The sequence below is a fragment of the Sander lucioperca genome, chromosome 7 (assembly GCF_008315115.2).
Source record: "Sander lucioperca isolate FBNREF2018 chromosome 7, SLUC_FBN_1.2, whole genome shotgun sequence".
Classification (NCBI taxonomy): Eukaryota; Metazoa; Chordata; class Actinopteri; order Perciformes; family Percidae; genus Sander; species Sander lucioperca.
Genome location: NC_050179.1, coordinates 38,064,536 through 38,089,139, shown reverse-complemented (window position 1 = coordinate 38,089,139; position 24,604 = coordinate 38,064,536). Strand labels below are relative to the sequence as shown.

Here is a 24,604-nt window from a genome sequence, read left to right as displayed (position 1 = left end):
TGAATTTACTGTTTATCAGACCCCAGATGAGACAAGAAGCTAACGTTAGCAAACGCTGTGGTCCCTCTGCCTCTTACACCCCGCTGGCCGCTGTAGGAGACAAAAAAAGAAAAAAGAAAAAAAAGAGACGCTGTATTCCTCCGACACGCTGTATTAACATTACTGTTTAAAACGCTTTCTAGGTTAGTGGGGATGCCTACCGCTCAAAACAAACATTCAGCCGTTTAGTTGTGTTGCTAAACTGTGTGTAAAATGAGCGGTGACGTTAAATCATCTGTTTCAGGTAACGGCACTCCAGGGTACCGTCTATTTGCTGGATTGTTCCGAGGTAACCGTCGGTAGCTAACGTTAGCAGACAAGCCCGTTGACAGCAACGGTAGTGTTCATATTTATGCACAATGACACATAAAGCAAACTTGCTAAAAAAGGAACTACACGCTGTTTTCAGGTAACGTTACTGTTGACGTTCAAACAGGCCTGTGTGTGTGTTTTGAGAAATATCTTTATACTGCAAGGCTATATTTATTTTATTTTTATTTGTTATTTATATATTATATTATTTTATTGTCATTACCTGTTTTCATACATAGAAGTTTAGTTTGCTAAATATATCACATTTGTTTAGTTGAATATTGAAGAAGGAAATGGTTCTTCCATAACATTGCACTTTAGATGTGTGTGAATTTCCCACACCAGGAGTAATTTATATAGTTCTATTTTATAGTGATTGATTATCTATTCAAAAAATGTTCTATGCAAAATGTAAAATTTTCTATTAAAGAAAAGATAGAAAATAAATATTTGTGTGTGCTGTAAAGTGGTTTGAAAATATGAAATCAGAATCGGCTAAAATCGGTATCGGCTGGTCAAACTCATCTGGTGCATCTCTACATTATAGTATAATGGTTTAGATTCATGGTTGTCAGGAAAGAGTTAGCTCTTCATTATGACATCCTCTACATGTGCATAAGGCCCCAAATGTTCACGCTGACTTTAATTTTATATGACCAGCTTGTGTGCACATTGCACTGAATAGGGTTTAGTATAACTATTCCATCATAGAACAAGTGACCCCAAATATCCCATAGACTGACTCTTCTTGAAGACAGGATGTAGAGATGTCTGAGTAAAGATGCTTCAATGCTGAATTTATAATTTGCCAGAATTTGTATCTTTATAGAGAGAGACTGCTGAGCTGGATTGGACTTGCCAATGTAGATGATATTGTGTCTATAACTGACCTGACAGTATCATTGCAGGGCTTTGGTCTCAAAGAGATGTGTCTTTCACCTTGTCTGCGCAGCTACTTGTTCATTATTGATTAGAGCAGCTTTGCAGTTTACTGCTTCATGTGTGAGGACAGCAGGGCAGTAACCTCTGGTTATTTTTAAACCCAGTCTGTATCTTGTTGTGTTTCTCCACCAGTAACCCCGACTGCAGAGACTCACAAACCTGAGGAAGATACGTTTGGGGTGAGTGACTGAAATATGAAACATGCTGAGTGTTTGGCTGAGATTGTGTTGACGCTGATCACCCAGGTACAGAAACAAAGCCCACAGCTAGCACTGTTAGATCGAAGAATATGTGTAGTAATGTCCCTACTTGCTTTGTATTTGCTGTCTGTAGTTAGGCTGTGTATTATCTTGCCTAGGAGGAAAATATGTGGAACAAAGGAGTAGTAAAACTATCAGAAAATGTGTCTCCAGAAGAGCGGACGGTGCTATTTTAATCCAGCCTTCCGCCGCCATTGCTTCTATCTGCTGAAATCCCCTGGTGGCTGGTGAGCCTGAGAGTTGGTTCCAAATGTAATTGAGTTCATCTTTTTCCTGTAATTGTCTGGGAAAAGATAACTCTTGAGGCTGAGGCCTTGAAGCAGCATTGTGGGTTAGAGTGTGTGTGTGTATGTGGCTGCTTTTTCTTACATATTTCTGTTTGTATCTGTGTTCAGAAAAAATATGAATAACTGTATGCATCTTTAAATTAAATTGGAAAACCATGGTGATGGAATGATTCAGTCAAAAACATTGCGTCCCCTCATGATGTGAAGAAGAAGAAGAAGTACTTAAGTATACCTCTTGATGAAATTCTTTTGTGTCATGCCGTTGTTACATACACACACACACACACACACACACACACACACACACACACACACACAGACCCAAAATACACACAGGCATATATATATATATATATATATATATATATATATGCGTGTGTGTGTATATATGGTCATTTGGCCCTGCCCTAACAGGCCCTATAGACATGCATTACTGTAGAGAGATGGCAGAGTGATGGGGCTGCCATAGTCTGGCACTCCCAGCAGTTGGGGATTTGGTGCCTTTCTCCAGGGCAGCTCAGCAGCCCAGGGGTGAACTGGCACCGCTGCAGCTACCAGGCCACACTCCGTTCCGAATGGTCTGCGCTGGATTTGCACCGGTGACCCTCCAGTCCCAAAGCCAGGTGCCTAAGGACTGAGCTGCTGCTCCCAAACGGTCTCAGCAACAGTTTTGCTAATACACTGGACTTTAAATCCCATTTCATGGATGATAAAATATCTTGTGTTCAAACTGACAATTTGACCTGTGGGTGTCTAAAGCGAACAGCGGTTCATCCTCTGGGGACTACATTGTGTCCGGTGGAAAATGTATGCCTGATAGTGTTACCTTCTGGGGACGACACATTCACAGCTAACTTTATATGGAAACTGAGCTCCTACAATCCCCTTATTCCTGTACATCTGCCATGATTGTCCTAACACCACTTTTCTTGTTGTCCCCTGCAGGTCTCCATAGCAGTCGGGCTGGCAGGGTTCGCCTGTGTGGTGCTGGTGGTTCTCTTCCTTCTCGTCAACAAATATGGACGACGCTCAAAGTTTGGCATGAAAGGTAAGCAGTCAGTGTTTCTATTGGTTCTGTCCTTCTGAAGATGTCTTTCATCAAGCTCACAGTTTGTGACTCTGGAATGAAGATTAAAGGTGTGATGGGTATGATGGTCAGGAGGTCAGGACCATACTCATGGATGGAAAGGCTGACACTGTCAGCTTTGCTAATATCTCTGTAGTATTCATACATCCAGACATAGTTTGGTGAACTGAATGGAAGGATGAAGGCATTAGGAGTGAGAGGAATAGAAGATTACAAAATAACTAGAAAATGTATTTCCTGCAGAAAATGGGTGTGAATGCTGAATAGATAAATTGCTAAAGCTAAACTGGATTCATAGCTTAAATCTGTAAGAAGAAGTTGAAGTAGTGAGAATAGTTCGAAAAGTGGGAATGGTTTTTATCGGTATGCAATTCATTGACAAGTTGAATAACACCACTAATGTAAAAAAGATGTGGAATAATTAAAGTTATTTTTTGAAAAGTTAATGCTAAAGCTAAACTGGATTGCTGGTTAAAGAAGAAGGTGAAGTTGTAAGAAATGTAGAAAAGTGATAATTGTTTTAATTAATATGTCTTTAAAAGTTGAATAATTATGCATGCATATTGTATGAAAGTTGTAGGTGTTACAACAGTAATAGAGAAGGGACTAAGATTTTTTTAAGGCTCCGTGCTTTAGCGATGACATCAAGCACTGTAAGTCACGCAATACACACCCATTATAAACATCCTGAAAGGAACCCTAAACTTAAACTTAATTGTCACAATAACTGTTAAAGATTTCAAACTGCTGAGATAGAGCCTTAGCTGAAGTTTTTGTGAATGGCTTAAGGTTTGATTGGTGTCTGTAGGTAAAGGTATGAAGTAAGAGTAGCATTTTGAAGTAGAAAAGGATTTGAAGCCTGCTCTCATTGACTTTAATTGTTTAAAAAAAAAACTTAATAGTTTAAAAAGTATAAATAGCAGAACATATGTTGAAGAAGTCCCATCATGTGCTTTAAAAGCTGACCATTTTGATATTTGAATGTTTTTTGTAGCTGAACGTATGCAGAAGTTAGAGGCGACCAAAGAAAGTTGAAGAATAAAGAATCTGATAACAATACTGTGAATGCTGCTGAATCAGCATTCAAACAATTAAGAGACAGAAGGATGAAACGTAGGAAGGGAGGAAGGATAAAAGACAGGGAGGGAAGCAGGTTGGTAAAGACAGGCATGGGCAGATGAGGAAATGTATGTCACGGTGACATTGCAGCTATGCGGACATGGAAAGTATAATTTAAGCTTAACAGAGAAGAATCCTTGTCAATGGTAGCATGAACGGTAGGAAGAAAGAATGGAAGGATAGATAAAGGGAGGTAACCAAGGGTCATGGAAACAGGGTTAGTTTCACTGTCTGTTTGTTTCTTCATGGGTCCCTTCCTTCCCTCCATGCTTCTCTCTTTCTTTCTCCCTCCATGTGTCTTTCACTCTTTGCTGTCAACACTTTCAGCAGTGATTATTTCTATGCTGAGGTGTTCCTACATCCGTCTTAGCTTTATATGGATAACACTGTTTTCATGATTTAAGCACAGCTGAAGTCAGTGTTGCATAGACCAGAGTTGGATTAATAATTAATATCTCCTGACCAAGCACACACAGGTGCACAGCTACATGTCCAGGCTTGAGTTCTGTGTCTTGTTAGGAGCTGGTGTTGCTGTGAGCTGTGAACGTTGCACATTATGGCAAAGGGCAGGGGACATGCAGCTCGTCAGACGTTTTCCCAACGTATATGCGCCAATAAAAGAAAATAGAAATACATGAATGAATTTAGATTTAAAAAGCAATAATTGCATGAAAACAGTTTGTTGACGAGTCTTAAAGCTCGAGTCCAAGTCATGAAGTCTTTTGGGTCGAGTCGCAAGTCAAGTCTGAAGTCAGCTGTTTGTGCGACTTAAGTGCAACTCGAGTCCGAGTTTCAGATTTGAGTCCCCATCTCTGGGGACAGATTTAAAAAAATAAAAGAACCAAAGCAGCAAAGGGCAATGTATCGTGACTTGTAGTCCCTTGAATGAGTAAAGCTTCAAAAACTGTATTCTACACTTCCCATAATGCAGCTTGATGCCATCTTCATGTGTAAAACTGGAGGAATGACATTCACCTTTCAGAGACGGACAGACACACACACACACACACACACACATACAAACATTTTGAGGTAAAAAGGTAATGGAATTAAACAGGATGAAAACAAAGTAAAGTTTTTCAGCACACACAACATAATTGTAGTTTAAAGATAATGACATAATTAAGTAATGAGCTTAATGATTAGCAACAAATTATCAGTAGCTATCATTTTCCTGTTTTCCCATATCCAGAGTTTTCATCTTTTCAAACAAACAGGTGGAAGTGCTTCCACTGCTTTAACAGGCTATAAGAAAGATGACATGAACACAGCTAGAGGTGAGTGTTTGCCAACTTTGAATCTCAGAGATTTTTGAGAGTAAACTGCCCCAAGCGCCCGACTCCTCTGTGATGACTCATATCAGCAGATCCAGAGGAATGAGAGGGATAAAGATCCAGTGCAGATGAGTGCCCAATTGGCTGAAGTGGCCAATTGTTCTTAGGGGGCTTTCATACCTACATTGTTTGGTCTGGACTTTTGGACTTTTCAGTTTAATCTGAACCCAAATTGTGTGAAACCTCCCCTAACCCTAACCCCAGACCAAACAGTCGAAATTTGGTCTGAGGAAAAGAGGTCCGGTCCGGATCAAACTGGCAGGCTATCGTCGTGTTTTAAGAGAAGTGTAGCTCCTTTAAGGAACAGTTAGTTGGAAAAATTCACAAAACCTCCAGAGAGAGGATACGAGAGGACGGGGAAGCCCGTCTACAAACCTATCAATTACAAGGATCGGGAGACGCGGCTCGCGTATGTGATGACGACAGGACGTAGTTATGTCATGTAGAAAAAAAAATGAACCTGGGTCCGGACCTTCAGATGTGAAAAGGTCCTTAATCTCAACTAGAAAAATGTATTTGTAAATCTAAAAAAAAGACTCATATTTGAACCTGCATTTCAACCAAAGACACTTTATCTATGCATTGAATCAACACTCACGTAGTGGCCAAGGCTTTGTTTTGCCATTTGACACAGGCTTACAGTATTTAACCCTTTACTGGCCCCACGCAGAAAAAAAGACAATGGATTGTACAGCAGCATATAGCTGCCACTATGACCAAAAGCAAACTCTGCTCAGTTTCTCGTCACTATAACGAGTAGGGCTCGCCAACAGGAAGCCAGAAATAACGCGGCTGGAGCAATACGCCAGGTTTGCACACAAGGTCGTCTGACAGTGAACCAAAGGAAAGTGGCAGGTAGATGTACTGCTTACTGAGGAGTAGATGAGGGGACAAGGAGCAGGGGTGCAGGTGGGTGCAGTAATGGTGAGTGCTAGATGCTACAGGTTACTGGGGGGCACGGCAGTCGAGTGAGGGAGAAGAACAACGCAGTGTCTCACTGCAGTGGCAGAAGTGCCCTCTATGTCGTTAACCGGACCACAGAGCAGGCAATGTGCACTGCTGGATGGTTGAGGCATACACTCAAGCCATCAGATAAAGGTGAAGAAAAAAGGGAAATAAAAATAAAAATCCCTTTCAGCTGAGTTTTCTGGCCTTTGATAGGCCTGGCTATATGTAGTGCAGATTTAGTGTGTGCATGGCATCTGCAGTCTCCAGGTTTTTGATGCACAGCAGGTTCCTTCTTTAATCATTTGAATCTTCCTCCACACCAGGACCTAATAGTAATGTACCTTCACACTGATGATTTGTTCCACACATATTCCAATCATACAGTCACATCTGTTCCCACCTTTTTTACTTGAATAAGATTTCCAGACCATATTTCCTCTGGAAAATCTAAATAAATAATGGAGGGGGCATTTTCAGACGTTGCCTAGTGCGCCATATAATAACCTTATTATGAGAGGTGGGAAACACTGCTGGCAGGGAGGGTGCATTTACAACGGTTAGCCTGAATGAGTGTGATGTCTCAGTTCTGATGTGGAAAAGAACTGAATATCGAGGGCAGCGATCACGTAATGAGAGCAATGCTGCAGTTTGTAGTCTGCTACTGTCGTATTGCACTATACAGGGTGATGCACGCAGTGGCACAGTGCGTCCTTGTTATTTTTATTGTGCACATCGCAGGGTCAGAGTTAAACAAATGTTTAACTCTCTACGAGAGCGATCAGATATATCAGATCCACCATAAAATGTTCTAGTCCAGCTTTGACAACATCAGTGAGACACGCTTTATAGAAAAGCTTTGTCATCCCTACGATGACATGCGGTCATTTCTGAACCAGAACCCATGGGTAGATGGATCCTGTTGGCTTGCAGCTCAGGACTTAAGATGTTGAGGAATGCAAGGCAGCGTCCTACAGGCTGAGACGCAAAGCTGCTGCGCCAAATCTATTATAATTACAATCATTGCACACTAACCCTTTTAGCTCCGCCTTTCACTGCACATATTAAAGAACATAAGCATGTGACAAATACATATTAAATCCTAGGTGCAGAAAATGAAAGAAGTTCACTGTCTCCATGTCAATACTCACCACTCTGTTGCTGAGTGGCTCTTCTCTGACAGAAATGTTGTCTTCATTTGGTGTTATTAATCTGTGAACGTCAACTCTTCCAAAACAGTTGAAAAGCCGTATAGTGGATCCTAGAGTCTATTTACTATATTTACAGTATTTGTTGATGTAGCTTCAACAAAAAAATAATTTGTGATTGAAAAAAAAGAATGTATTTCTTTTGAAACAAAAAAGAATAGAGTGGAGATATGACATGACTCTGCTGTAGGACCAATGGTACTGAATTTACTATGAGCCATTATAATACAGCTAATTCCATTCCCCACCAACGTTTATATACAGCTCCTATTAGTTTAGGGACTGGTCTTAATTTGAATACTAGCTAAAGTGAGAAATATAAATATGGACACCAGCTTCAGAATATACTTGCTCTCTAAGATTTCCACATCATGTGTCTGCTGTAAGCTGTGACATGATGACTTGGGCAGGACACACACACACACACACACACACACACACACACACACACACACGCACACACGCACACACACACACACACACACACACACACACACACACACAGACCCCATGTCTTAAGGGCACACACCATATCAACCATCTGTTGATTGCATCCATCTGTTCATTTAGTGCCGCCTTACAGCCAACCCACATTACTGCCTGTAGGGTGAGTGTGCACTTCCAGACACAAACACACACACACACACACACACACATGCTGGCGTTTGACCTGCGGCACAAACAGTGATGAAGTGTGTTGATATGGAGTCTCAGACACTCAGAATGGATGCTTTTTAAAGAAGATGGAGCCAAGGAAAACTCTGGTGATTCCATTAAGTCTCCATAAATCCTGCTCTTCATACTCTGTTCCTGTGTTTGAGGAGGAAATTACATCTCTATTTTCTCCTCAGAAGGAATATTGTCATCTGTATTACACTGTAATCTGCTTTTAGATCCAGAGAGGACAGAGAGCTGCATGTCTGTCTGTCTGCCAGCGTCTGTCTCTCTCTCCATCTCTGTCTCTTTGAAGCTTTATTGACACGATGGTATCTTTCTCCTGGAGCGGAGGTGGATGTGCGTAACGCATGAGGCTCGGCTGGTGTATCTACACTTAAACTCAGTCAAAAGAGTGAATCAGCAAGCACGTGTACACAAAATAGTATGCCGCATATGTACCGTATACTTTGCATTCATACAGTTTTTTACAGTATACTATGTGTTTCAGTGCTTTTGATCATGTTCCGGAGATGAGGCTCAGATTTACAGAGGCTTGCAAAAGTATTCATACCCCATGAACTTTTTTCACATTTTGTCAAGTTACAACCACAAACCAACACAACGTGGTGCATAATTGTGAAGTGGAAGAAAAAAAAAAAAGCAAGTCTTTTGGGGTATGTCTCTATCAGCTTTGCACATCTAGAGACTGAATGTTTGCCCATTCTTCTTTGCAAAATAGCTCAAGCTCAGTCAGATTGAATGGAAAGCATCTGTGAACAGCAATTTTCAAGTCTTGCCAGAGACTCTCAATTGGATTTAGGTCTGGACTTTGACTGGGACATTCTAACACATGAATATACTTTGATCTAAACCATTCCATTGTAGCTCTGGCTGTATATTTATGGTCGTTGTCTTGCGTCCCAGTCTCAAGTCTTTTGCAGACTCTAACAGGTTTTCTTCTAAGATTGCCCTGTATTTGGCTCCATCCATCTTCCCATCAACTCTGACCAGCTTCCCTGTCCCAGCTGAAGAAAAGCATCCCCACAGCATGATGCTGCCACCACCATGTTTCACGGTGGGGATGGTGTGTTCAGGGTGATGTGCAGTGTTAGTTTTCCGCCAACATAGCGTTTTGCATTTAGGCCAAAAACTTCAATTTTGGTCTCATCTGACCAGAGCACCTTCCTCCACACGTTTGCTGTGTCCCCCACATGGCTTGTGGCAAACTGCAAATGGGACTTCTTATGGCTTTGTTTCAACAATGGCTTTCTTCTTGCCACTCTTCCATAAAGGCCCGATTTGTGGAGTGCATGACTAATAGTTGTCCTGTGGGTAGATTCTCCCACCTGAGCTGTGGATCTCTGCAGCTCCTCCAGAGTTACCATGGGCCTCTTGGCTGCTTCTCTGATCAATGCTCTCCTTGCCCGGCCTGTCAGTTTAGGTGGACGGCCATGTCCTGGTAGGTTTGCAGTTGTGCCATACTCTTTCCATTTTCGGGTGATGGATTGAACAGTGCTCCATGAGCTGTTCAAAGCTTGGGGTATTTTTTTATAATCTAACCCTGCTTTAAACTTCTCCACAACTTTATCCCTGACCTGTCTGGTATTTTCCTTGGGCTTCATGATGCTGTTTGTTCACTGATGTTCACTCTAACAAACCTCTGAGGCCTTCACAGAACAGCTGTATTTATACTGAGATTAGATTACACACAGGTGGACTCTATTTACTAATTAGGTGACTTCTGAAGACAAGTGGTTGCACTGGATTTTGTTTAGGGGTTATTTAAATCCAGACCTAAATCCAATTGAGAATCTCTGGCAAGACTTGAAAATTTCCATCCAATCTGACTTAGTTTGAGCTATTTTGCAAAGAAGAATGGGCAAAGTCTCTAGATGTACAAAGCTGGTAGAGACATACCCCAAAAGACTTGCAGCTGTAATTGTAGCGAAGGGAGGTTCTACAAAGTATTGACTCAGGGGGGCTGAATACTTGTGCACGCCACACTTTTCAGTTTTTTATTTGTAAAAATATTTGAAAACCATGTATCATTTTCCTTCCACTTCACAATTATGCGGCACTTTGTGTTGGTCTATCACATAAAATCCCAATGAAATACATTTACATTTGTGGTTGTAACGTGACAAAATGTGGAAAAGTTCAAGGGGTATGAATACTTTTGCAAGCCTCTGTGGGTTTAACTTACTGTGCAAATAGCTGAATTCCACAGACATGTGTTTTGACTGATTTTAATTGAGAACAAAAAAAGCACATGAAACTTGTGAGGTTTTATCATTTGAAATGTCTAGTGATGGCCAAATTAAGATCTTTGAGCATTGAGTTGAATCATAGTGTCATGCTATAAAGCACCCAGTGAAATGGACAGGAGAAAAGGAAGAGAGGTGGTGAGAAGATGTTTGGGTGTGTTCAGGGTTGCAGGAGTTTACCTGCAGCTCTTCTCATGGTTTGATATGAATTACATTCTTTTTTTACATCACCGTACCAGCACAGGTCACATAGTTAGGCATTTTCTTTCAGAGATAGAGAGGTTTAGATTCTCCTTGCCAGGCTGTAAAAGGTTGAAATGTTATTACCATTTTCTTTCCTGTGGGAACTATGTGAGCAGCTGGCCTGAGGCTAAACAGACTAGCTAAGGATATAGCCAAAGGCAAGCTGGACCGTGAAATACCACAGAAAGATTAGAATACAGCAGAATACACTGAGGAGTCCATCATTAAAACATTCAAAAGCTCTTGAATCAATGGAATGGAACTGTCTTATACATACAGACCTTGATCCTTTCACCAATGCCTCTAATTGGCTCTGTCTCTAATTAGCACCAGGTCAGAAGACTTGAGAGTGATTTAACAGCTTGTGTAAAGGATTAGGAGGAGCGTCAGACAGCCTGATATGTGACCTGCTATCGAGGTGTTATTGAGACAGGCAACAACACTCATATGCACACTAACCTCTAATTGAGAGATCATGCAAACATTAATAAACATTTTCATTTCATTGTGTGAGCAGTAAGTAAGTCAAACTAAATGTGTGTAACAGAATTTGTGATTTGACACTACCACGAACATTTTTTATATAGAGCAAGTCTACACACTCAGACCCAACATTTCCACATGGGCAACGGGGGCAAGAAAAAAATCCCCTTTAACGGGTAGAAACCTTGAGCAGAGGCTGACGGCTCTGGGGGGACAGCCATCTGCCTCGACCGGGCACACAGATATATAGCAAGCCATTTCTGCCAGAAATCTTCTTAGGTTTAGAGACAGAACTATTTGGTCAAGTTTAGGAAGTGAGCATGTTTGGGTTAAAATAGACCCTTTCTGGCAGAGAGCCCTAAAGGCTAACTTCTCTGTGTGCCTCGACTGGTTGGGTTAAGAGACAGAGAGGGGGGGGGGGGGGTACTAATGATAGTGGCAGCGGATATGTAAGGGTTAATGCCCAACAAGGTGTGCATTACCAGGAATTAATGGACACCTTGAAGGGCAATTACCCGCTAACACCTTGGTCACTTGCCAAATGACATTTTCAATCAATAACTCTGTTTCCTTGGTTACACCTGAGGGTTTGACTAATACCTGGAACAATCATTCCCATCCCATAAGGTTCTTATGCAATGCAAACGTTGGTCACTGCAGGAAATAGGATAGACCTTAGATACGACTTTCCACGCTTAGTGGGGATATTTATAGTCCGCTCGGCTCAGATAGCTGCGAGCCAGAAAGCTAACGCTATGCTAACACGATTTTAAGTCAATAACAGTAAATATAATGTATATGGGAGCTGGCTCCCGAGAGCTCTATGCACCATGGTTCTTTAGATGTGTGTATAAACTAATGTATTCCCAAAACAGCTAAATCTGTTTTTAATCCACATGCTGAGATGCTGTTTATCTTTCCACTGTACAACCAGGACCAGGACTAGGACCGGGACTAGGACCTGGACTAGCCTATCTGCGTTCTAAGTAGATTGTAATCAGTCTCCTGATCCCTTTTCTCCACAATGATTCCTTGCTACGTTCAGAGCAGTAATGAGCTTCTATTGAACAAGGAATTCTAAAAACTTTGTTTAATGCAAAGAAGTGAAGAAATGATTAACAAAGATATATTATTACCATACTTTAATAACCAAATGAAACAGACACTGTGGGGAATATGAATAAGCAGGAAACGGCCCGATCACATACAGTACATCCGTCTGGTTCTGTGGGGCTGATATCTGACGCTGAACTATAAATCCAAACCTACGCCAAAGCCATGTATGGCAGGACTCCTGTTAACCCCACGCATCCCATTATCCCAGTTTCATTCCTCACTGATGGAAAGTGCAGCTGTAAAATAACAACATACAATAATACAAACTTGAATTATGAGCAAAACCTCACAGAGATCTTGACGTTTGCTCAGCCCGTGTTGGCCCTGGGTCGGGTCATGGTCTCTGAGAAACCAGCTCAGACCGGCTCTACATTATACTCAGTCAAATCAGGTTTCAAGGGTCCTGCTGTATTTCTCAGCTCCATGTGTCAATATAATCTCTTTCAAATCAGGTTTCTTTTGTTATGGTTTATTTATGCTTGTCGAGTTTGAGTGGGTTCTTCATGTGTCCATTTTTGATCAGTGAAGACTCGTATTGCATTGTGAACACATTACTAGCCAGAACTTGTTTAAAGTGTAGAAGGAGAAAGTGATGAAACAGAAAAGAGAAAGCATTCTTGACTCTGTTATTTCTGTCCGTGTCCCAGATCAGAGGACCATCTGCTCTGGTGTTTTATTAAAAAGCAAAGGGGCTCCTCAGGGCCTGCTTTACTTATTCAGACACTGAGTGACGCTGGCTCAGCATGCATCTCTGGGATCACTTTCTGACTTCTGGGTCCAACCGCTCTGAGGTTTGCACAGATTTAGGTTTTCCGCACTTTTATTTTTGATTATCATTCAATATAATAAAACAAAAATTCCAATATCATGTGATCTCCTGCATTCATTCTAGAAGAAATTATAAACTGGGATGATGCAATATATAGTATACAAATATCGGAATATTTCTCTATGCCAAATTAATTACATAATTATTACTTGATGGCCTGGATAGTTGGAATTCAAAGCATATTCTGTCTCTTTATTACGAGTAGAGGTCGACCAATAGTGGATTTTACCGTTACCGATAGCTAGGTTGGGCCATATTTGCCGATAACCGATTAATCGACCGATAGTATTTATAACTTATACAGTTGACAAAATACATACATTGTTTCAAAAAAAGTCCAGACGCTTTTGCCAATAATCAAAATAATAATGTCATATTTATTGATATTACACCCACAGCAATGCTACACAAGCATGTGTGTTGTCTAAAACAGTTCTCCTACATATTTGCAAAAATAAACATAATGAGCATTATAATTCATATAAAGGACAAACAATCTCAAAACAGTGACGCCATTCTTCTCTGTAGAACGGTTTAGAACGGTAACAGACGATCTCTGACCTGGAGGGATCTATCTTTCCCACTTTATACTATATATATATTTGTTCTCACTTGGATGCCCATATAAGGCGTAATGTGTGACGGACCTGCCTTCCCATTGGTTGAAAACATAAACAAAGGCATCATGGGAGATCCCCTTGTCGGTAGCACCTACTGTCTATGGGTAGCACGGAGTTAGCGGCAGAAATGACCGAAAACGTGATGAATTATGGACATCAAGTGGATAAATCTTGGATGTAACAGTTTGGATTTAATGCTCAACAACCCCGAAAAAAGGCACAAGTTCCAGGCTGGATAGAAAATCACCTGTAAAGGCTAGAAAGACACCAAAGACACCAAAGACACCCCGTGACGGCTAACTCGTTAGCCTTTAGCTGCATCAATCAGTAAGTCTCTACGTTTAACTGTTATTAAATGATCTAAATATGAATCAGAGGTGCCGTTTGGGATCGTGGACGAGCCTTTAGGGTTCTGATTCTGACATTTGGGTCGGACTTGCGTTTATTTTTGTCAGTGTTTTAACTGCTTGAGGTAAGTTAGCCTACTACTAATGTTTAGCGTCATCTCAGCCTCGAAAGCAAACAAATATACTGTTGTGCTGTTCTTTCTCTACTAATGCAGCATCTATTCAACAAATTAATATGTACTGTATACATACCTTTTTGCTGTCGATGCTTTAAACGAGCATCTGATGTCAGCCTTCTCCGCACAGCATGTGCTCTCCGTGCAGCGCGCAGTAACACGTGTCGAAAATAAACAACACGAGGCATCAGTGATAGTTTTTATTTTGCCTCTAGAAGCCGCTATTGTAATGCATGATGCCAGCAGACCCTTCTCAGTTCTCGCGTACTGTGTAATGAATGACAGCGCGCGCTTCTCAGCCGCTCCAGCAACGGACGCAACCATCGGTATGGATTTTTGCCGATAACGATAGTTCCACCAATCAACTATCGGTGCCGATTAATCGGCAAAACCGATGAATCGGTCGACCTCTAATTACGAGCCGTTCATTCCTCCTGTCTCAGTGTAACCACCATGTCTCTGTGATGCAGAGCTACTCTCACAGATTCAAACTGCAGATGTGGTGATGTTTCATAATCAACTCCACTCAGTGAGTCCCAATGCAGCAGTATGCCTGTTTTCTGTTCTTCAATAGCTTTTGAACAATAATGGGAGTTATAAATCATTGATGGCATGAATGTGGCTATTCACATTATTCATGTTTTCAGCCCTCCCTCTTAAATATTACACTCATATCCAGCTCATTTGCATTTGCAAAGACGGAAACACAATGCCAGCAAGATTACATTCTTATCAAGATAACAAGGTGAATATTTACAATGTATATTGTGTGTATGCAGGTGTGAGCAGTTTTAGTGTGCAGTCCAATGATTGATTGCCAAAGTGAAGGTATACGGTATATAGGCTCACAGGGACAGAGTGGTTGTCAGGTTCTGGTGGCACAAAACAACTTTGATGATCTGACAGGAAATGAAGCGAGAGGGTTAGGGATATGTGAAGTGGTGTTGTGGTGTAAACCTGTATACCACCACCTCCCCACCACTATAAGAATGCCACATTTCCTGATTTGAAAAACTATTGCCAAAGAACATAATTCAGGCAGCTATCATACATCTTTCAAAATGTATTTGGCTAAGCTAATTATTAGTATCAAAGATTTTAATTTAATGTAAAGGTCTCAGTCTCTAGTCTCTTTTGGGGAATTATGGATGATAATTAAGAGATAAAACTAAACAAACACCAGCTTTGATGGTAACATCTAAACTGGCTGATTTCTGATTCTGTGCTCATTTAATGTCAGCTTATTGGACAAGCAGAATATCTAGTCAACGCTCACTGTGCATCCATATGACTTATATTTCAGGTAGATATCGTTATAATAGTGACTCCAAGTCAGGTGCGTGAGCAAATTATTATATGTACATTAATCTGCTGCTCAGTCAGCTTGGCAGTCTGCTCTCTTCCAGCTGATAGTGAATAACGTAAGAAGTGATTAAATGACGCTGAGCATTAAGACACTGATGACTTCAGTACCTGAGAAATATTACCAAAGCAGCACTAGATACTAATTGTGTGGCTGCAACAGGAAGCGCTGTCATATCATGGGAAACTGTGTGGCTAATGCTTGCTCTTAAAGACACATTCATTGGAAATGTCTCCTCATTATGTGTTAAGTGTTTTTCAGAGTAAAAGAAGTATTCACTGCTGAACATTAGCTTCAGTCAGACTGATTGAAGGTAAGATATTCTTATTAAGAAATGCAACATGGACCTTCATTTAGCTGCATAAATGCTCAGATGACTAATAATAATAATAATAATAATAATAATAGACTGTATGTTAGGGGTGGAACGGTACATGTATTCGTATTGAACAGAAACGGTACGGGCGTCTCGGTTTGGTACATGAATTTATTTTTAAATATATTCAATTTAGTATAAAAATAAATAAAACTTGCGTGTAAATTAATTGTAATGCGGAACTACTGTTAGATACGCGGTTCTTTAGGGACACCTAATCTGTAGCCCCCCCCTTAGCTCTAAAGCTCCCAAGCTCCGCCTACATGTCGAGTCAGTCGGTCCAGTGAGTCCACACGAGGCAAACTAGTCTCTTCCATATACAACCAAACACGGACGTAGCTGTATCCCTTCTCGCCTCGACCACAAATGGCCTCCAGGCCCGTTTGCTTCGCTGTTTCAAGCAACAACATCCCTGCTCTGTGCATCCACATATGAGAGCAGCGCTTGTCTCCCATATCCCATATTGTTTACAAGTTACAGATGGAGTCTGGATATGATGTGGGGTACTTATTGTTTACTGTTTACATCTTACTTTATACACTTCAGGCTGTTGCAGCTAGCTCAGGGGAGAGACTGTATGACTCTAGGTGGTACAGCCTGAGACATGCACGATAAAAAAAATTGCCTTCTGCATTTTTGTTTTGCTTTTCCCTCCATTGTACCGAACAGAACCGTGATGTCTGAACTGAGGTATGAACCGAACCGTGACTTCTGTGTACTGTTCCACCCCTACTGTATACAGTGTCTGTACTTTTTTGCTGCTGTGGTGATTCTGCTTCTGAAATTGTAATTAATGAAGTGAAATCAATACCTGACAAGAGAGAAAAACAAATAGAAATAAAGAAGGGACCATAAAGTGCTCTTCCACGAGTCACAGCAGATGAATGAAGGTATTTATCGTGTACACATTCCCTTAAGGAAGGCTGCATGCTTACTGTTCATTACCATTTAAATGGGACCATCAAACATACACATAATTACACTCTTAGCTTCTTTCCTTCTCTAATGTAGATTTAAATATTGCTTTGTTACACTAATGCAATGTAGCGTGCATGCATACACACACAGACAGAGTGCTCATTGGTTAATGCTCTCAGTAGTGAAAGCCTATGGGAAAAGAAACTGGTTCATTACAATTAGAATAAAGAGTTATCATCTTTCCTCATGACTGGCTCAGGAGAACATTAGCAGAGTTCAGAGAGAGGGGGTATGGTATCATTTAGTGTTCTCTCTCTGTCTGGCACATACCAGAGCCTTATAGAAATCCCACCAGGGTTTTGTCCTTTTGATATAGGACACTGGCTAATAACTTGTGTGAATGAAAGGCAGCAAACACTCAATGTGTCAGGATTTCTTGGCTTGAATCTACAGTGGAAAGCTCTGTGAAAGCTTCAAAACAAATGACACTGTTTTGTTCCATGAAATATGGGCTGTGGGACCGGCCTGTACACAGCTTAACAGTCAACGTAGTTAAAGGGATACCTCGACTTTTGTAATTGTACTTAGATGATATCATCCTCAGACATTTGTACACTATAGAGAGTATTTCTGTTTGTTTTTAACCATGGCTCCAGCTTCTATAAAAATGATTTCTCCAGTAACGTTAGTGCAAGAAGTAAAATACATCCAAACTGTACCAAACACATTGGTAACTTTGCCATTCTTCGCACCTTACCAGCAGCGGGATATACATGTAAAGACTGAGAGAGGGTGACGCTACAGCAGCGGTTCTAGACCTTGGGCATCAAGGCCTCTTAGTGCTGGCCAGATGAAGCTTCATGAAGCAATCTTTATTTCCTGAGCCCACTAGATGGCGCTCTCTTTTCAACAAAGGGTTGACAGCACGCTGAGTTGTCATTCCTTGAACCTTATTCTTTAAACCAAGAGCGTCATCTAGTGGCTCAGAAGATAAAGAAAATAGTTCATGAAGCTTCATTTGGCCATCACTACCTTTAAGTCTCTTTCAGGGTGAGTCTGGTTTGTAATTTCATTGGACAGTATATAGGGTTAGGGTTAGAAAAAAAAAAAAAAAATCAACTGTATTAAAAAAATAAATATATATATGGTATATATATTTCTCTCTCTTATCACTCTTCAGAATTACTTGTTTTTTTGAATTGATGCTAGCAGTTTATAGCTAGCCTGGAGGTTTGCTCTTAAAATCCCGTATAAAAAAAGATTTGGTGTCCGATTTGTTTCTTTCACTAAAAGCAACTGCATCTCTGCCTGTTTTCTCTACATACAAACACTTAAGCTCTCAGAATAATTTGAAAGAAGCTGTCACACACACAGAGGCAATGGACCCACAAAAGCACGACTCCGGTAAGTAAGAGACAGGTGCAACACATTAGGGCGAGGAAAGGTAATCACACAGGTGGGAAGGCAGACAAGTCCAGGACGTAAACCTGAAACCAGACAAGATGGTGACTATCAAAATAAAACAGGAGATGGAAAACCAAACAGAAAAACATTGAATGAACTAAAAACATACACTTTACACAGGAGCAGGATGTGAAAGAAGCTACTGTCACATAGAAGATCATATAGGGGCTTTTGTCATCCTAAATGTTATATAAAATAAACCCTCCTGGTTTTATTTGTGAATTGAGACGGGAGTTAATCCATTGTACACAGCCCATGCTCCATGCAAATGCTGTAGATGCTCCATTATAAATATAAAGCTGCTGAAAGAATGATGAGTGGTTTGAGATGTTCTGTGGCAGCAGACTGAAATGCCAGCAGTGGGGGTTGGCTGGAAGCAAACAGGAGTGCTTTATGGTGGACAGATCCGTCTTTCACAGGACCCTGGAAGGAATGAAACTGACAGAATTATACAGAACAGATCTCCAGACGTCCACATAAATACATGTAAGAACAACTCTTAGTTAGTGTTATAGTTTACAGCATTACTCAGTTTTTTTCTGTTAGAACTTACATGAACAAGAAAAGGCTTGACAATCCTGGTGATTATATATACATTGTTATAAATACTTTTTTTAGAACTGACAATGGAACAATGAACTTATGATGTTATATATTACAGCTCTCATTTAACGGAAGATAGGTAAGTTCAAAGTCAATTGACTACCAAGTTCATGTAGAAGTACTACAGTGCATTTTATATTCAACACTTTTGTTAATAGAATTTTAAATTGGATCACAACAGTAACACAAAACATACAACACATTACACCAGGGCTGGACGGGTATACTAATTCAGGCTGGGAATTTAACAGCAGTCCAGGACAATACTGCCACATTCACAACGGCCAACATTAACTGACAATTAACAACTAATGAACTCCAGACAATATCCGAGGAATCTGGTCCCAACATAGTCATAGACCGAGTCTCTTATGTAGTGCACAACAGGAGATTATCCGTGTCAGATGCATGCTCACTTCCTGGAAATCCTCCGTTTGGTTTAGGGAAGGGGGTGGCGCTGGTCATTACCTGACTATTGTGTATCAGATGGGCGGACATAATACAATGGGTACATGTTTGCAACACGAGTCAGTCAACCCATAAAATGAATGAGCTCCCCCAACAGCCATGGTATAGTTCACACATTGCATTTACTGGACATTTACTGGTCTGGAATTGACTAGCTAGCTAAAATTTAAACAAATGTGAGATCAACTAGTTTTAAAAACCTTTGATTAGATTTCTGATCTAATATTCTAAACTAAAGTGTCAATGCAACTGCAGGAATAAATATAGTTATCCTGAAATAGTTTTATTAAATCATTTCCTGGTAAAAAGCAAGAGTCTGAAGCCAAAGTGGAAGCACTTAGCCACTAATGGGCACTATTGAAGTGATTGGGAAACAACTTCACACACAGAAATTAACTGTAATAATTTCAGTGGCCATTTCTTGGCACGTTTGCATGATTGACAGGCATCTCAGCCATTGTGTTTGATGCATGCTTGTTTCTGCTCGAGTAAAGCTGCACTCTATTTGTCCAAACTGGTCCTTTATGAGATGTAATGTTGCTTCATCAGTGCTAGTGTGTGGAAACATCCCATAAAGGGCTTCTAGGTGTTAGGACAGAAGCACTAACCATGCTGAAACAGTCAGGACTCACCTCTCAACTACTGTCAGAAGTTACCTTTGACTCAGGATGACATTCATGGAGGTTGCCAGTGGACGTTTCCTGTAGACTCTGCAATGGATCAACTCCGAACGCAAAAGTACTTCAACCAGGAGAGACTTAGAAAAGAGTAATTCAATAAATGTATTTGACGTAGTACACAATAGTAAAGTTGAAGAAATATGAGTGGAGTCTTTGGTGGCGTCAGTCTTTCAAGGGGGAAGTGGGGTCAGGAGGTGAACAGGAATATGCCCCAGATGGAGTCTGTTGGTGGGGGTGAGAGGATGAAGAGAGTTGGCTGAGCATCTATATGGATCAGATGTGGAGCTCAGTGGAAGGACACTGGGCACTGGTTGTGATGGAAACCAGAGGTGACGGGAGGGGTCACATCAATCAGACACTGACAGCAGCAGAGCAAGAAACACTTTAAAGGTTTGACAGCAGCAAAATGATTGGCTCACAGAGGCCTTGGCAAAATGTGATTGGATGAATGCCCTCAGTCAGCTGATTGGGTTGGAGGCAGGAAAAGGGAGAGATAATGTCAATATATCGGACAGTTTCCCTGGTTGGACTTCATTTTCTACCCTTTGGACACCTCAGAATGCTGCTTTATTTATTAATTTATTAAGTCAAATCTGTAGAAACTAAAATGCAATTTGAAATTCCCTTTAAAACTTACATTCATGAAAGTGAAAAATGACAGATTCAGAACCTTTTATACTCACCAAAGCAGTGAGTGAGCCCTGGGGTTGGGTTTCTCCAGCAGTACACTTGTCGAGTCTTTAATAATCCATATTCATATCTCGGAGGATGAGGTGGGCACATATCTCATATATATTTTTGTTGCAAATGTCACTTTGCCATTATTCTTACCACTAATGCATTTCTGTCACTATTTATTTCATCACTTCTTTATCAACAAAACATGTTCCTGTCTCATTTTAGCAAAAAATGCTTTTTGGTGGTATTAGGGAAATTAAATCAGAATGTGGCATATACATTCTACTTTCCAATCCAATACACCATGATTCATAAAGACAGACAGAGACAGACCTGGAGGGCCTGTCTCTGTCAATGTCTGTCTTTATGTCTGTCTCTCTCAGACGATGTCTGTCTCTCTGTGTCTGTGTCTGTCTCTGTCTGTCTCTCTCTGTCTGTCGAATTCAAATTCAAATTGCTTTATTGGCTTGAATGTCAGAAATAACAATATTGCCAAAGCATCAAGGATAACAATCTGTCTCTGTCTGTCTGTCTGTCTCTCTGTGTCTGTCTCTGTCTCTGCTCTGTTTGAGTCTGAAGCTTCACTGCTGGCAGATGAGAAGAGGTTCACCTCTTTACTCTTTGCCTTCACTTCTCTTCACTTTATATCAGCTCTCTTCAATTCTGCTCATTAAAAACGTATACAGTAACAATCCAAATTATATTTATGTATAACTGACTTCTAACCCTTGGTTTTTGTCTTCCATGGTTTCTGTTGCCGTTTTATTCCTGTTCTTTAGTCGGACACTTATAGCCACAACTGGATCACATTTCACTGGAATTGTACCTTGTATAATATAAGCTGACACATATAAATTGATTGATTGATTGATTTATTGATTGACTGGCTGTCCAGTTGCCCACTCAGATAACACAGATAAGTTAACTTTGTGGGTTTTACGGTATGTTTATATAGATAGATAGCAACATTTGTAGCTACCCTTTAGAACGACATCATTTGTCTGTGCCTTCACAAACTCTTACAAATCACTGTTATGATGTGACATTGCTACGGTTACTGTGCGGTGTCTCGGTTTTGGCTCAGGGTACTGTAAGCACTTTGGATCAACACAATGATTTGAATTGTTAAATCGGAACACAGCAGGCACAAAGTGCCAAAACCACCTGGTTTCATCGGCATGAAACAGAGTGAGGAGATGAATCAGAGGGAGAGCTTTCATCTCTCATTGATTTCACCTCTTAAATCCTCATCATTCAGGAGGGAAGATGGAGATGAAAGGTACAATCAAGGTAAAAGAGGAGCTGAAGGCCACAGTTGGTTCACTGTAATTCATCCTTTGTGTGTGTGTGTGTGTGTGTGTGTGTGTGTGTGTGTGTGTGTGTGTGTGTGTGTGTGTGTGTGCGTGCGTGCGTGCGTGCGTGCGTGCGTGCGTGCATGTGTGTGTGTGTGTGTGCGTGCGCAGTGTCTCCCATGAAACCTTCATAGCACAGATAGAAAACATGAAACATGGGAAGCATTCACATGTCTCGATGGGCCTGAACTAAGATTATAATAAAAAGCTTTGTTGTTGAACATGTATGGAAGGAAGCCTGCATTCAGCGGACATTTTGTAGTAGCGTTTCCTCTTATTCTCTCCAAGGACAGTAAGTAAGTAAAGTACTTAGTAGTATAAAGTTTTTAGAACAGGAATTTTCTTTCCTCACTGTACTGGCAACAATGTTTAATTGGTGAAATGTGGTTTCCCAAATCTTTGACAGCGGAGATGGTGAATAAAATGTTTTCATCATGTTTTTTTATGACTAAATCAGAATAATAAATAATAATAATAACTTTTATTTGTAACGCACTTTATATTTAAACAAATCTCACAGTGCTACATATTAAATATGAAGAAGTGCTAGGGAGAAAAAAATTAAAAGAAAATGAAACAACAATAGGACAATGAAAGGGGTTAATAATCAGCTCCGTAGTTTGTGAAGTCAGGAAGTGATGCAGCAGTAACGTTGTGGATAGCTAGTAGAAAGCCTAAAGTTCTCCGTGAAAACATCCAGAGATCACCTAACCCTCCATCCTCCGTCTGGCTCGCTGCAGCCGAGTGAAGCATATATCCAGTCTGATGTACAAGGAGACTGTGTGCTGAAGGTGTTCCTGGAGAACGGGATCCGTGATGTCATCAGCTAACAGCGAGCACGCCAAGAGGAAGACAGTGAGCACCATGGATGTGGTGCACAAAATATCCCTTCTAACAGATAAAACGTGTGTGATTAATTTGCAATTAATCGTGAGTTACCTAGGACTTATGAGAATAATCGCGATTAAATATTTTAATAGATTGACAGCCTATTAAATAACTGTGAGCTTTTAAAGGCTTTATAAATAATGACCCTCTTGAGGGCATCAGATTTCTTCAACACTTCTACCCTAGCTGGATAGTTCCCCAAACTAAAGAGGGACTCCATGCAGACTGTTTGGGGACTATGAAAATGCACAGTTTGACAAACACAGGAACTATTAATTAGTTTATTTATGTGTGAATACAGCAGCAGGGAAATATTCAAACATTCTGCATCATCTAACTGCTGCTCTTTCACATTATGGACATAGTTGTCTCTAAGTGCAAAAGTCCTGGAAGTGTTTTCTTAATGTGTGAGAACACATAGCAGAGCTAATGTTGGCTGGCCTTAGGCCGTCCATGCACAACCCCATCCTTCATTTCAATCAAAGCATTGCATTTGCACAGTGGGAGAACCAGCACAGAAAGGCAAAATGTGACGTCATATGGCAAGAGAATGCACTGGCCAATCAAATATGTGCAAGTGCACCTTCCTGGTAAATCAGTTTGTACGTGATTCGACTGTTTACCTCAGACTGTTCCCTACAGTATTATAAAACTGGTTTCGGCATCTGATCAGCAGACCCAAACACAAGCTGTGGATATGTTTTTATTGAATTCAGCAGAGGAGGAGGAGATGTGTTAACATTCAGAGTTTTATTTTGTATTTGTTTAAAATCTGTGGAAAATCTGCAGAGGTATCACTGGAATCCTGCGGCCGCAGACTGCGTGCGATAACCCTGTACTCATAGATGTATATCAGCAACTCTCTAGTCAAGTTTTCATCCAAATGCAGCACAGATTTCAACAGTTTCCAGAAATGGTCAAGAGGAAATGCGAATGAATGCTTGTTTCCATCCACCACCTTTTCTGTGAATATTAGTTTATTGGTTGGTGGAGATGAACAGCTGGTGGAGCTGATTCTCCAGTCAATGGTGACATGATGTGAGGAAGGTTAGTCTCCTCCTCGCTCCTCACACATCTCATGTTTTCAGCTCTTCATGTACGCCATCATTTATTCACTCTGTCTGTTTCCATTGTCGTCCATTTTTATCCACACCAACTTTTCCACCTCAGCAGAAAAACTGTTGCATGGGAGCACAGTGACTGGTACCTGAAGCAACATTAAGCATTCTGTGAACTCGTTGCTGTCAGTCGGTCAGTGAGGGAGGCAGTCATCACCACCCAGGCAGTGTAATCGCTTCAGGTTTGTTGTTTTCTCTCGTCTGTCTACATGGCACTGCTTGGCTGTCAGCCTCTGTGACATGCTCCTCCTGCTTCCAACACCCCCACCCGCAAAGGCAAGGGGAGGAAACCCAACGCCCCGAGCAGCAAACCAATTACGAAAGGGAGAGAGAGGAAGAGAGAGCAGGGTTGGGTGTGGGCATGTTGGCGCTCAAGGCTCTGAGATGAGAACGCTCCAGCTGCCTCTATCGCTTAACATCACAGAGAT

The 24,604-nt window shown here is 40.9% G+C and overlaps 1 protein-coding gene and 1 long non-coding RNA gene across 3 annotated transcripts in view; one reads left to right on the top strand and one right to left on the bottom strand.

The window, feature by feature from the left end:
• Positions 1-24,604, top strand: part of ntrk3a (neurotrophic tyrosine kinase, receptor, type 3a) — a 137,852-nt gene that overhangs the window by 71,341 nt on the left and 41,907 nt on the right. For both annotated transcript variants that reach the window (XM_036003254.1, XM_031285500.2), the window contains exons 11-12: positions 1,426-1,472; positions 2,786-2,888. In XM_036003254.1, coding sequence (XP_035859147.1) covers positions 1,426-1,472; positions 2,786-2,888 — 150 coding nt within the window. The remainder of the gene's footprint in view (positions 1-1,425; positions 1,473-2,785; positions 2,889-24,604) is intronic.
• LOC116040214 lies at positions 104-23,709 on the bottom strand. The gene is made up of 4 exons (XR_004102609.1): positions 23,699-23,709; positions 18,964-18,967; positions 3,081-3,093; positions 104-196 (listed from the first exon to the last, which is right to left on the bottom strand). It is a non-coding gene; the product is annotated as an uncharacterized LOC116040214 (long non-coding RNA).